The sequence below is a fragment of the Sciurus carolinensis genome, chromosome 3 (assembly GCF_902686445.1).
Source record: "Sciurus carolinensis chromosome 3, mSciCar1.2, whole genome shotgun sequence".
Lineage (NCBI taxonomy): Eukaryota > Metazoa > Chordata > Mammalia > Rodentia > Sciuridae > Sciurus > Sciurus carolinensis.
The window spans coordinates 34,128,386-34,143,302 of record NC_062215.1 but is presented as its reverse complement, the minus strand read 5'-3'; the positions used below and the strand labels follow the sequence as shown (position 1 = coordinate 34,143,302).

At 34.4% G+C, this 14,917-nt stretch overlaps 1 protein-coding gene across 1 annotated transcript in view; it reads right to left on the bottom strand.

The window, feature by feature from the left end:
- The window catches only part of Cltc (clathrin heavy chain), a 64,277-nt gene that overhangs the window by 22,618 nt on the left and 26,742 nt on the right, over positions 1-14,917 (bottom strand). The window contains 10 exon segments of the mRNA XM_047543684.1: positions 1,690-1,853; positions 3,457-3,637; positions 3,763-3,927; positions 4,145-4,282; positions 5,154-5,276; positions 5,726-5,878; positions 8,512-8,712; positions 9,438-9,635; positions 12,077-12,250; positions 12,676-12,789. Coding sequence (XP_047399640.1) covers positions 1,690-1,853; positions 3,457-3,637; positions 3,763-3,927; positions 4,145-4,282; positions 5,154-5,276; positions 5,726-5,878; positions 8,512-8,712; positions 9,438-9,635; positions 12,077-12,250; positions 12,676-12,789 — 1,611 coding nt within the window.

The window sequence follows — 14,917 nt, the reverse complement described above, 5'->3', positions numbered from 1 at the left end:
CAGGTCTGAGTGGTTTGAAGGCTCATAATCCATATCAAGTCCCCCTACTATATAAGGCTTACACCAAATAATCAGGATGGGAACCTGACTTAATTAGATCCCATGGCCAACCAACCCAAAATAGTACCATCCCAGTATCCAAAAGATTTTTGGGTTTTTTGTTTGTTTTATTTTCTTTTGTTTTGATACAGGTTCTTATTGTATTGCCCAGGTTGGCTTTTAACTCACAATTCTTCAGTCTTGATTTTAGGATTCTCCTGGCCTCAGCCTTCAGAGAAACTGGGATTACAGGTGCACACCATACCAGGCCAGAGCATTTTCTTTCTTTCTTTTTCTTCTTATGGCAATGGGGCCTGAATCCAAAGGCACTCTACATTTTCCCAGTCCTTTTAATATTTAGGCAGGGTCTCAATTGCCCAGGCCGATTTTGAACTTGCAAACCTCCTGCCTCAGCCTCCAGAGTAACTGATTACAGGCTCAGGCCACTCTGCCAAGTTCCCAAGTATTTCATTTGAAGTTCAAGAACATAAACATTAAAAATGGTTGTGGATCAGTGGTAGAGCAATTGCCTAGCATGTGTGAGGCACTGGGTTTGATTCTCAGCACCACATATAAATAAATGAATACAATAAAGGTCTATCAACATGTTAAAAAAAAAAAAAGGCTAAAAAAATTAAAATTGAAGCATTAAAGAACTTGATTTAAAAGAAGAAATAATGTAGGCATCTGGTAGTGCTTAAAAAAAAAAAAAAAAAAAAGAAAGAAAGAAAACCAACCAAAAAACAGTAACGATACCCAAAAAAGGAAGTAAGTCTCTTCCTACAAAAAGGTGTTAGGGTACACGAATCAAGAATCAAGCATTAAAATCTTTTCTATGTGGAGTCTTTATTTTGGAAACTAGAAAATTTGGGTTCAAACATCATACTAGCCAGATTCCTCAGAATATTCAAGATGGTCAAGACACTAACTAAAACACTATAAAGCTATATGTTGCCAACTTTAAAACTTTCTACCCCTCACAAAGTAACTACTAGGTATAAGAATAATGCTAAAAGCTAAGTTAAATATTAAACAAAACTGACTGCCCTTAAGTGTGTTCTAAAGAATTCAGAATCTTTAAGCCATTACTTTTCAGTCTAACACAGTAAGACTTCTCTGTAAATGAATTCATGTGTAACAAAGCTGAGCTTTCTTAGTTTCATCTTATCTTTGATTCATTAAATGACACATGATTAATATTGTATTTTCTAGAGTCAGGCAGATTTGAAGCTAGAAATAAACAGATTTCTTTGTCTATAAATAGAGGATCCTCAAAATGACAGCAGGAGCAAGTTGATTTTAACACTGAAAAGAAATCTAAATGATTTTCTAAAATGACATTGAGAGAGTAATCAACCAATTTTCAAAATTTTCTTTTCCAAAATTAAAAATGAGAAAGAAAAAAGGGAAATGTTCTTTGAGATAGTGCTTTTTTTTTCCTTCTTTTAAACAGATGGTCATTCACCAATTTCCTTCCCTATTTCAAAAAAACCACAGAGATTTAGCTTAGAAGAAATAACCCAGCACATACTTTGACAATGCTAAGAATTTCACATTTAGAGGAAAGAATTTTAAAGCCATGACCAAAATTCTGTAGAACTGCTGATTTTCAACCCAACCACAAGACACATTACTCAAAAAACCACTTACCTTGAGAAAATTCTTGACTCGCTCAGGATCATAGCAGTTGCTTTCTCTGCAGATTCTTTCAACTTCTTTAATCTGCCCAGTCTTGCAAGCCGCCTGAATATATTTAAAGTGCACATCTGGGTCCTGACTAAAGTTAACAATAGATCCCAGAAAATAAAACAGACCTTAAAGAGACAAATAATTGAAATTAAGCATAGCGGCACTTTTCAGAATGACAGAACTAAAAAACATTAGTTATTTAAAAATAATGTACTCGAGAGAAGAGTATCACACATTCCAGGTCAGCTGACACATTAGCAGGAACTTTCAAAGTACAAAATGAGTAGGGCATGTAGCTTAGTTGTAGAGTGCTTACCTGGCATGTGTGAGGCCCTGGGTTGAATCCTTAGTACCATAAAAAACAACCCCAAAACACTATTATGCTAATACTCTCAATCATGAATCCATTGCTTAAAAATCTCAGTAAGGCCAGGTATGATGACTCATGCCTGTAATCGGGAGGCTGAGGAAGGAGGACCACAAGTTCAAAGTCAGCCTCACTCAGCAACTTAGAAAGACCCTGTTTCAAAATAAAAAATAAGGAGGACTGGGATGTGGCTTGTGGTAAAGAGTCCTTGGGTTCAATCCCCAGTATTAAAACAAATCAAAAAAGGGGGGGGGGGGGGAAACTTAGTCACCAGCCTGATAAAATGGAATAGCATTTAAATCCCTGCAGAAAATTCCACCCAATGTTTGTTTGTTTGTTGTAATTGGGACTGAACCCAGGGAGTTCTACCACTAAGCTATATCCCCAGTCCTTTTTATTTTTTATTGAGACAGGGTCTTACTAAGTTGCTAAGACTGGCCTCAATCTTGTGATCCTCTTCCCTCAGACTCTGGAGTCCCTGGGATTACAGGTGTGTGTCAAAATGCACAGCCAATGTTTTTTTAATGGTTTAGAAATAAATTAGGGGCAGCTACTCAATATCAAAGCTAATTATTTCCCTAGGAGAAGTTTTAAATGACACGTCATATATCAAGTGTTTTTCCATATGCAGTTAACAAAAACATACAGAAGTAGTTTGGAAAGTACTGTCTGTAGAACTTTCTGCAATGATGAATAGTTATCCAGGGTCCAGTGTGGTAGCCACTAAACCCATGTGGCCGATGAGCATAGCCAGAGTGACTGAAGAACTAAATTTTAAATTTTATTTAATTTTACTGACAACATTTAAATAGCCATATAGGCCTAGAGGCTAATGTACCAAGAGTAAATTAATACATATTAAATATACAGAAACTGAGATAACAAAGAAAACTCTTACCTTTTGTGTTTAGAGCACTAATACTATGAAGAGGGCAGAGAAAAGGCTAACTAGAGACCAGATTTTAGCTAATGAACTAAGAACCACCCAACAGTTATTACACTAATACCTTGATGTGTAGTGACAAGTCACAAAACGTCCTTGGCTAGAATCACTTGCTATTAAAAGAATCAGACAAATGAGCGTGAAATAATAGTATAACTAATCATTAGTATTTTCATTTTATCCTATTAGGACAAAGTCACTATATTTTTATCTTAAAATTCTGTCTTTAGTTCATCTATAAAGTATCCAAGACAGTCTTATACACTGCACAGGACCTGACATTTATTGAAAGAAATAAAAATTAAATAGTAAAATGTCTCATAAAATTAAGCATTTAAAAGGCGATTTCCAGTAGTCTGATCATAAACATACCTCCTCTTGGCTATATTATGTAATTTTTTAAGAAATTCCTACTTACCTTCAAAACTTTTGAACGATTCAAATAGTTCAATCAGAGATTGAGTTGATAGTTGTTCATGATACTTAGAAGCCACCTGAACACAGATCTGCAGATTCTGACGAATGTTAGCAGACAGCATGGCTCTGAGACATTCTAGAGAATCTTCTACTGATAAGGACCCAAAGTAATTCACTAACCACTAGAAGAAAAAATAAATAAATGAATTAATAATGCTGAACCTTGAGGTAGAATGAAATTACTATGTAGTACCACAAACACAAATTCAGCATACCAATTAATCACAACAAATAAGAAATGAAATACCTCGGGGTTAAGAAGATGAGTATGAACAACTGCACGCTTTATATCATATAAATCAGTGAAGTGTTCCAATGCTCGCTGCAGTAATCCAGCCTTTTCACAGAGCTGAGCAATATGAGCCCGATCATAATGTGTGAACATCTGATTCCCTAGAATAGCATCTGCAACCTATAACATCACAAACAGGATGAGTTTGTTTTATCACCTCATGTATGTCAGTAATTTCAACAGGATATCAACAGTGAATTGGTAAAACACAGTACAAAAAAAGCTAAATTTTCTTGAATGAGGAACTAGTATTTCACAGCTTCAAATAACAATCTATGAATCTCTGAATAATTGCTAAAATGGTGGTGTAAACATCTAAATGGCATAAAGCACATACTTGAGGTGCATGCATAAGGTTCATCTCAAGCAACCTCGTCTGTAAAGGACCTTCAGATGGGCGATTATTCTTTAGAGCATCAAGTAAGAATGCAGTACATTGCTGGATTAGATTGTATTCCATGAAAACATCCACGATCTACCAAACAAAACAGAACAAAATATTTTAAAACACTATTGACAATACATGAATGGAATTAAGCACAATCTTAGTTTGTTAGTGCTGGGAATTGAACCCAGGGCCTCTGTTGTGTCATATAGCACTGAGCTACAGTTCATGATCTGTTTTCTAATGTATTTAAAATCTCACAGAACAAATACCATATTTAAGCCAGGTGTGGTGGCGCATGCCTGCAATCCCAGCAGGTCAGCCTCAGCAACTTGGCAAGGCCCTAAGCAACTTAGGGAGACCCTGTCTAAGATAAAAAAATGTAAAGAATATTATTTGGCAACATAACATCACACTTTAAGAATAAATTTTGTCCTCTCTTCTCTTTAAGAAAAAAAGAAAAAGAATAAATAAATAAAATTTGCCCCTTGGAGACCAGTTACTCTTAGTTATGATTTTAAAAAAAATCTATGAAATATTTCAAAATATATAATAGCACAACACAATCAAACTAATGAATTTAAAATTTTTATAAACTTCAAAAACATACAAGAGCACATACAATATGCAGAATTCACTTGCACTTTCTACAAGCCTCACTTCTCTCTCCTCTCCCTGCTGACCAGTGGCAGCCACTTGCCTGTTTTACCATATGTTAAATACCAGCGTATGTCTAAACAAATGGTACTTGCTTTGTATGTTTTAAAACTATATAAGTTGAATCAGTGTTCATTCTTCCACAATTTGCTTTTCTAATTAAGATACTTGAGATTTATTCATGTAGACACAACTTTAATTTCCACAAACTGAAAATTTAACCGAAAGTTAAAACAACTTGGTAGAAGATTTCCCCCTCACTCTCCATCTCATTCAACTACAGAACACATTTGAATGCCATTACCTGTGTGATATCAGCAAGAGGCTCTTCATCCTGAACTAACATTTGAGCAAACTGCTGTCCCTGATCTGGACTGATACGCATTACATTTCTCAGCAGAAAGATCCAGTCTGGAGTATATCCAACCTAAAAAGGGACAAAGAGTTAAACATCCTGCCAAGTTTCATTTTTATAACATTTAAAGGCTTTTTCTACAACAAAATCTTGCTAACACAGCTACTGATGAAAGCACAAATTCCTTTATAATTTAAGATGCTCAATTAAACCTTGGTTTTGACATATTTGAATAATTATAAATTTAATAATGGACTTATCTATTTTTAACAAATGACTTGCAAAATTTGTTCTGATGTGTTAAACACACCCCTGCTATCTTAAATTCCTATAAGCCATGCAAGAGTAATTATCTCCATTTTTAGTTAGTGTACATGAATGAACATGGAAGTTCAGATAGGATTTTTGTATTTTTCCAAGTAATTCAAAATTTAAGGAAATTCACTATTAAAGTAACAATATAGAATGCTTTCTCTTAATGATTTCAAGAATTTATGCTGCAATCGTTTCACTGAACTCACTTTTTTAGCATATAAAACAATCTTCTGGACTTGACCTGTTTCTGCAAAACACTGAATGACTTTATTTGGGACATTAGCCCTTAAGTACACACTAAGTGCCAATGTAGGGTCCACAGATTTTACAAGATCGCCCAGTTCTTCAGAACATTCCAGCTGTTCAAAGGAAAAAGATATTGGTTAGTGATCCATGAGATGCTTTATAAATGAACAGTTGGTACTACTTCCCTATAATTAATATGATAGGTACTTAATTACTCAATTTCCTAGAATTATCATGAATCTGCAGGGTTTGTGGCTGGTAAAGACTCTTGATCTTACATTCACAGAAATGTCTTAGAAGAACTGTCCATATATCCTACTTAAATAAGGATAATAAGCCCATCAAGACTTCACACTTACAGATATTTACAACTACCCTGTTATGAGTGTAAGTACTTTAGTTTCAGCAGAACCTTATAATTGCTAAGAATACTTAGGATAATTACGATATGTGGCCTCGATTTTTAAAAAAAAAATAATGCAACTTGTTTTTTCTTTGTGGTACTAGGGATAGAAGTCAGGGCCTAGTGCTAGGCAAGCACTCTCTCATTGAACTACACCCCAGCCCAATAATACAACTTTTAATGTAATGTCAAATGAAAATCTGAAGTTGAAGGAGTCAAATGAGGATCACTGCAAAGACCATTATTAAAACTAAAGTATAACCTATATGTCTGAAGGACCTAAGCTTGAATTTAGGATTAAAGGTTGTGCCTGGAATGGTGGTGCACACCTGTAATCCCAGCAACTTGGGAGGCTGAGGCAGGAGGATCAAAAGTTCAAAACCTGTCACAAAATAAAAAATAAAAAGGACTAGGGATGTAGCTCAGTGATAAAATGCCCCTGGGTTAAATCCCTAATGCCAAAAAAAGATTTAAAGTTGCAAGGCAGGATAGGATACTAATTTTATGAGGTCAAACAGATAAAAATTTTAGAATTTTTAGGTAATATATAGGCAGATATGCACTTATAATTCAAATTTTCTTAGTTGTTCAATCTGGAAATCAGTTTCCTAAAAGAGTTTTGTTTTACATGTGAGTTGATTTTTGACTTTTAATAGTAACTTCAGAGAATAGCCCTCATAACTGAATTTTTTGCTAAAAATAAGAATACCTGTAAGAGCCTGTATCTTTTTTCTTCTTTTTTTTCTGTGGTACTGGGAATCAAACCCAGGGCTTTGAGCATGTGAGACAAATGAGCCATATGCCTAGCCCAGAGTCTGTACATCTTAACTAAATGTGCTAATTAATGAAGAGTTGACCAGTGCTCTCTTAGAACAAATGAATCCCATGTGACTGTTCACAAAAATAGTTAATGATACCCAAAAAGTTGTTACATAGGTCAACTCGGTTACCTTGGCTGTTTCTCATCCTCCCTTATCTTAAAAAATTGGGATGGATGGAACTCAAATACTTGCTAGTGTGGCTAGTTAACTATTCTTCAGCAGAGATTCCTATCCAGGCATCCCAACTCTGAAGTACTATCCTCCAAGATTGCCAGAAGCTGAGTAATGTAAAATCACTACCAACATACACTAATGCTGAAAGGTATTAACTTTAAACTTATTTGATACACAAAAGAGTGTTTTCAACAGTGCTAACTTACTTCTTGACAATGGCATAAAACATGGAATTTAATACAACTTGGTGCAGAAAGGCTTTTTGTTAGTGGTATGAGAGAAATAACAACAGTAACATATGGCTTAAGTCTGTCTGGTGCCTTAAGAATAAGTAAAATGTAGTGGTTGTCTGTTTCTCAGTCACTATTCCACTTAAGAAATAATGTGCTCTAGAAAACAGTATATTCACATGCTCTGTGTAATGAGAATTAAGTACTGGGGTAGATACAAAAGGCAAAGAGAAATTCCAGAGAATCCTAAAGCCAGTTAATATTTTTGAAAAGGTGCCTATGTAAAACCAAATTAAGTATTTTTTCATGAAATTCCAACTGACATTTTATGAAAATACTATCAAACAGTATCTCACTCACTGCTAATCAGTTTGCTCTTATGAACAATCTAGCATTTTATATAAGTTTTTCTTTACATGTATTTACCAGCAGCAAGTATCACAATTTTGATGACATTTTAGAAGTTCTAAGAAAAGACAACTTATAGTGCTGGAATTCTGTGAATACCAAGTGTAGAATGTAGGACAAAAAATATATTCGTATGTCCAAAAGAATTTCACACATACTAATACGACTGCATGCTGAAATAAACCCTTTGCCCTAAGCTTTTGTTATAGCAAAAGGACTCCAGGTCAGTAATTTTCACCAAGCAAGAATCTTGGATTCTAATTAAAACGAAACAAAAATATCTCATATTTCAACATCCATAAAAATAAACAGATTTTCAAAAGGAAGCACAAACATTTTAAGCCATGTATTTTCTTTCTCTTTTTTTTTTTGTGCAGGCGGGTGTAGGGGGTAGTTACCAGGGATTGAACTCACACTCGACCACTGAGCCAACATCCCCAGCCCTATTTTGTATTTTATTTAGAGACAGGGTCTCACTGAGTTGCTTAGGAACTCGCTAAATTGCTGAGGCTGGTTTTGAATTTGTGATCCTCCTGCCTCAGTCTCTCAAGCTGCTGGGATTGTAGGCGTGTACCACCATGCCTAACTGTATTTTCTTATTCTATTTCGACAATAAATAATACACATTTTGGTGTACAGCATAAACAATTTTAACTAGCTAACATGGTACTTCAATTGAAGTAAAATTATGTTAAAACAAATTAATATACCTTATCTTCTTTCAACCATTTCTCCAGAAGTTGTTTCCGACCTTGCTGAAGCACAGGCCTACACAGCTCTAAGGATTCATATTTGTTTAACTGGCCCTGGTCCAAAAGGATTCCAAAGTACTGAAGAAGAGGAGAAGTTTGTCCTGGCTGAGCTGGGACACTCTGGAACCGACGGATGGTGTCTGGAGTACGAAGTATTCCCTTTTAGGAGGAGAAATATTAAGGACACCTCAAAAGTGATTCAAACACCACACAAACAACCCTATAGATCTCTTAAGTCTATCTTAACAGGCCTGAGTTAATCTATTAAAACCAAATTTCAAATCTTTTATAATCTGTTATAAAGATTTTTATCAATGTCTGTCATACTTCTGGTTGGATGGTATAAAATTATTCAGAATCAGAAATATACCAACTTAATTATCACATTAATATGTAAAAAATAAGCATAATCATGAATTAGTTAAAGTTATTAAATAAGCTCACATTAAATCAAGTATAAATTTCATAATTAATACTAGTCAGGACTGTAACATATTAATTCATCCAACATAAACCAACATAAAGGTAGACTGGAATAAATTCATTCCAATTTCTGACAGCTCTACATTCCACAAATTAAAAACAATCTGTTTAGGGTACAACTTTTAGAAATAAAACAAGTAGCTGCCATTTATGAGGTCAAACAGTAATAAACCTAAGTACTACACATTATTACACCTATCTAAATCTAGATCTACAAATCCTTCTAACCTTCTGAGTTTTAAAACACTAATCGAATTTGAAGGCACTGACAATTAATTACTGAAAGAAAACGAAACCTGAAAGTAGTTTCTCTGTGAAAACCTGGTTCCTCTTCTAGCAGTATTAAAAATAGAATATCTATATTAATCCAATCATTGCAATTTCACTTCATAGCTGTTTACCTTTGGTGCATTCGCAGCCACCTTTGCAGCCTCTGAATAATTTCCCTGGGCAAAGAGCGCATTAAATTTCCGAGCAAAGAGTTCTTCAGCACCTGCTAAATTGTTACGTACAGCCATCCTCAAAGCCAAATCAGGGTTTTGTAGGACATTGGTGATGTAAGGAATTATGTTTTCTTCTTCTACACACACTGATAGAACCTGCAATTCAATGAAAATAACTCTGAAGAAGATATAAATCTAAATGAAACCTGAGGCTCACCTGGAGGAAATTTAAAGTATATTCCTGTTCGTTTTAAGGTTAAAAACATTTTTTTCAGTAATTTTCTTTAATTATATTTTCATGCCTAGCAGCCAGATTATACTCATGGTTTGAAGAGCTCAAGAGAAGGAATCACGGAATCCTCAACACCTAACATAATGCAAGACACAGTAGGATCATAATAAATACAGTGTTGAGTAAAATGTAATTTCTAATTGCTTCTGTCCTAAGAACAGTATACTCATCCTTGATCCTCCAAAGTGGCTGGAAAGTAAAATCTGGGGATATGGAGGGAAAAAACATCAATAAATTCCAAAAACCATTCTTTCTATAAGGTTTATATCATTTATATGGTGAAATAATTCAAGTTAATTTAGTTTTAAGAATTACTTAAAACATCAGCATAGCAGCAGAAATAAAAAGGTTCCTGGTTTCATAACTTCATAATTATTAAATCACTAACCAAGCTCACCAAAAGGCCAACTCATTCTTGATTTTTCCATGTGAGACACATAAAACTAAATAAACAAAAGGTACCAAATGTTTAAAACTGCTTTTGTGCTAAGACACTGACTAGTGTTAGAAATACTATTAAATGAAGATAGGCCCTTTCCAAATGAAGAATAGTGATTTGGACAGTTAGGCAACAAGTTTTATAAAGAGTACTACATAAGTTATAGGAACATATAGCAAGCACACCTAACCAGGTCTGGAGCTGAGGTAGGGGATGGGAAAGTAGGGGAAACTCCATTTCCCTAGAACTTCCTTTTCATATACATACCATTTTTTCAAAAATTAACTAAAGGAGAAAGGAAAAAAAAAAAACAATAAAAAACTATCTACTTTCATTGCTTACTATATGGGAGAACTACTAATTTGGAGGAAAACTAATAAATTGCAAGACCAATAAGACACTAAGCTTTTTAAATTTTAGTCATTTTTCAGAAAATAAGATACCTCCTGGGAGAAATTTCTAAATTTCAATTAAAAACTAAGAAAACTCAGAAAAATAACCACTTGCTAGACAGTGTGAAGAGGTTAACAAACATGACAAATTCAGAACAGCTATTATTTTCCTTATCCAATCATTTACCTTCTAGGCAACCCATAATAGGTACTGCAATGTATCACCTAATAACATTAAATATTTAGTAATAATTAAGGCATCAGGAAAGGAGGTAGAATTCTTATCTCTGTAGTTTATAAATAATCTGTCTTAAAGACAATAGGAATAAAACATCTGTAAAAATATAGTCTGTCAAAGGCAAACCTAATAGTTTCACTCCATGAAAAACTTGCTTCTTTTGATATATAATCCTAGATGTCTATATGCCAAACAGTTTCTGTGATACAGGATTATAGAGACTTTTTATTCATGTATCTTAATGTTTTTAGCTATGTATTTTTTTAAATAAATGTTATTGGGTATATTTGAGGTTTATAAAATAAAGTTATAGGACAGACATCAGTAGTAAAATGGTCATACAGTAAAGCAAATCCACACTCTATCACTATACATTGTTACTTGTTTTTGACAATTTTATCAACTCTCACTGGACATGAGATCTCTAAACTTGTTAATCCTACATATCTGCTATTTAGTATCCCTTGACCTACATCTCATTTCCTTTCCTCCTCTCCCCTTACCAGGTATTTTCTGACATCCAAAGTTACGTTTTTTGGGGGGTAGGAAGGGAAGACTTAAAATCAGCATACTACAGTGATGCAGCCACATCAAAGTTTATAGCAGCTCAACTCACAACAGCTAAACTATGGAACCAACCTAGGTGTCCTTCAACAGATGAATGGATAAAGAAATTGTGGTGTATAGATACACAATGGAATATTACTCAGCCTTAAAGAAAAATTACATTATTGAATTTGCCATTAAATGGGTGAAGCTGGAGAATATCATGCTAAGCAAAATAAGCCAAAAATCAAAGGTTGAATGTTTTCTCTGATAAATGAATGCTAATTCACAGAAAGGGGTTGGGGGCTAGAGAAGAATAGAGTTACTTTAGATTAGGTAGAAAGGAGGGAGTGAAAGGAGGGGAGAGGGTCTGGGGATAGGAAAAATAGTAGAATGAATCAGACATTATTACCCTATATACACATATGACTACACAACCAGTGTAATTCTACAACATGTACAAGCAGAATGAGAAATTATACTCCATTTATGTATGATGTGTCAAAATACATTATACTGTCATGTATAACTAATTACAACAACAAAAAAAAAGAAAAAACAAGAAGGCACCATTTCCTGTCACTATAATGAAAAGTCTGACAATGTCAATGCTTATTAAATATTGGCAAGGAGGGGGGAAAAAGTGAATGATAATGCATTATTTTATTTTAAGTTTCAAGGTCTCCTTACCTGCCCCTTTCTGTTTACTCCAATTATTCCAGCTGTGGCTTCATGAGGTGCAGTAACAAAGATTGTTTCTCCACTGATTCTATTCATGTAGATACAGGTACCAGTCTCAAGATCATAGAGGTGTATATAACCATACTTTGTAATCAAGAATACCACATCATGCTTTTCACTAATCTGTACAAAGAAAACCAATCCTTTAGTAAAATAACGAATCTAACAAAATAAATTTAGTACATTTCCATTTTGGAGAGGGTAACATTCTAGAACTTTGATGAGAGGCTTATATGAAAAGTTTAAAGGTAATATTTAAGGTTTTCCTCATTTTTACAGCACATTTAAACGTGGGACATCGCAAGCTCTTACATAAAACACATGAACATGTATGAAATCTGTAAGACAAAAAAGACAATTCTGATAAACCAACTTACACATTACATGAAGGGTTTTTTTTTTTTTTTTTAAACCAAGTTCATTAATAAACTTTATTTTAGAATATTTGTTTAAACATCACCTACACTGCATCAAATGTGAAATGATGTTTGGAATAATTTCTTTTAAGAGGGGAGGTTTTAAAGCCCATTTATTTTGCATTACTATACCTGCATTGCAACAGGAAAGTCATTTTGTGCTTCTGGAGGAAAGAAAACATCTACTGCCTTCTTTGGAAAGGGTTGGTTCCCTGTAGGTGGTGTGCCAACTTCAATGATATGTAACTGTTCAAAAGAAAATGAAATTCATGTAAATCTAGATCTTTAAGCAGTCGATTAGAGCAGACTTGAAGCCCCAAACTAGAAACAACTAAAAATACCTATAATTGATGAAATGTGCTTGGTACATTCATACCATGGGATACTCCTCCATATAAAAAAGGAACAAATTTTCACATACCTATGCTGAAGGCGTGGGTGATTGAGTGGGGAGTTCAACTCAAAAGGTCACATACTGCATGATTCCTTTTATGTAACATTCTTTTAAGTGGTAAAATTACAGAGATGGAGAATAAATTAATAGTTGCCACAAGTTAGCAATGGTGGGAGAGAGGGGGACTATGAAGTCATGAGGGAAATCTTCATGGTGATAGAATAGTTATGTATCTATATACCTTAAATTTACTTGTGAGGAAATGATAGAAACTTTTTTTTCTGTACCTGTGCCAATTCCTATTTTGTTTTAACTGTACTACCATCATGCAACATGTAACTCTATTACACAAAACTGGGAAAAGGGCAAAGGGGATCTCTCTACACTGTCTTTGTAACTCCCTTTGAATCTATATTATTTCAAAATAAACACTTTGAATATATGAAATAATCCCACCTCAATTTACTTGAAATACAGGGCACAGAATGGTAATATATTACATACAAAGATACTTTCTTGTGATTTTCAATTATAATTTAGTATTTCCAAACAAATCTTATTTATTAAATTCTTCTTTGCTGTGTATCTATTCTAACACAGGAGGAGGGAAGGAATGATGTCTCTCTTCATATATATCCAATAGAAGTAGATAAAACATTTTGGTTTAAAATGCATTATCCTGCACATCAGTCGGGCAAGAGAAAGAAAACAATGTCAACAGAAGACTATTTTTTTTCCTAGACATGTCAAGAATACATTAACAAAAAAAAAAAAATTCAGTTTCCAAGATATATGCTATGTGAAAGTTACAGGTTCTTATCTTTCATTAGGATGGCTAGCCAAATTGAAAAACTAAGTATTTTTCAATCACGCTGTGATCCCTGCAACTCGGCAGGCTGAGGTAGTTTGAGGACAGCCTCAGCAACTTAGCAAGACCCTGCCTCAAAATAAAAATTAAAAAGGACTGGGATGTAGTTCAGTGGTAAAGTACCCCTGGGTTCCAATCTGCAGTACCCTCCCCTCAAGAAATCTTGGCAGACTCCTAGAGAGATAAAACAGATATTAAATAGGCTCAAGAAATAGGCTCAAGGTTTTCAGACACTCTCAAAATGATATTGAAGCTTTTTTTTTTTTTTTTTAGTATAAGTTTTCAAAAATGTCCTAGACTTCTATCCTAAGGATAATATCTAGTTTCTAAACTTATTTGTCTTTTGGGTTTAAATTCCATCAATTCTTATCTGAACATCAGTGCTTTCTATCCTTATCATATTGAGGGGTTGGCAGGATTACTCCAAAGTTCAGGAATTTTAGGCAAAAATGTAACTCTCTCATTGCATGTTTCCTCCCCAACAGAGAGGCTGTAGATGATCATATTTTAAACAATCTCCATCTTAATTCTTAAAAACTACTTATCAGGGAAAAAGACAAATGTTCTAACAAAGTTTAAGTTAGTATTATGTATGGTTTTCCAAGAATCTATACACTCTCTTGATTTGCTACAGAAAGGACAGCAAATCGTGCCAACCATCCTTTGCAGAAGTACCCAAAACTTGTGTCCCACACTTCTCAGAGGTAAAGGGCAGGCATGTAACTTTGTTTACAATGGACTTCAGAGAGGGAGGTCAGGACATGAAGTTATTAAGACTTCAGAACTCCTACTCTGACAGTGAAAATGGCAAGCAAACTGAGTCTCCAGGAATCCAGCAGTGCAGGCATAGTAAAGCAGAAGTGTTAAAGTTCTGTGGCATGATTTTTGGCTGGAACCCTGGCTGCTGCCCATTCTCCCTTATTTCTCCTCATTTTTCAAGCTTGGTTGTACAGGCATCCTAGCTACCATCAAGTATCGAACATCCTTTTACTAAATTTTCAATGCCCTTATCAATCAGACCTTGTTTCTGCTGTCTATAACTTAAGAATCCAAACAAAGTACCTCCATTTATCCAGATGATTCTAATGTATGGCTCAGGTTGAGAACCTCTA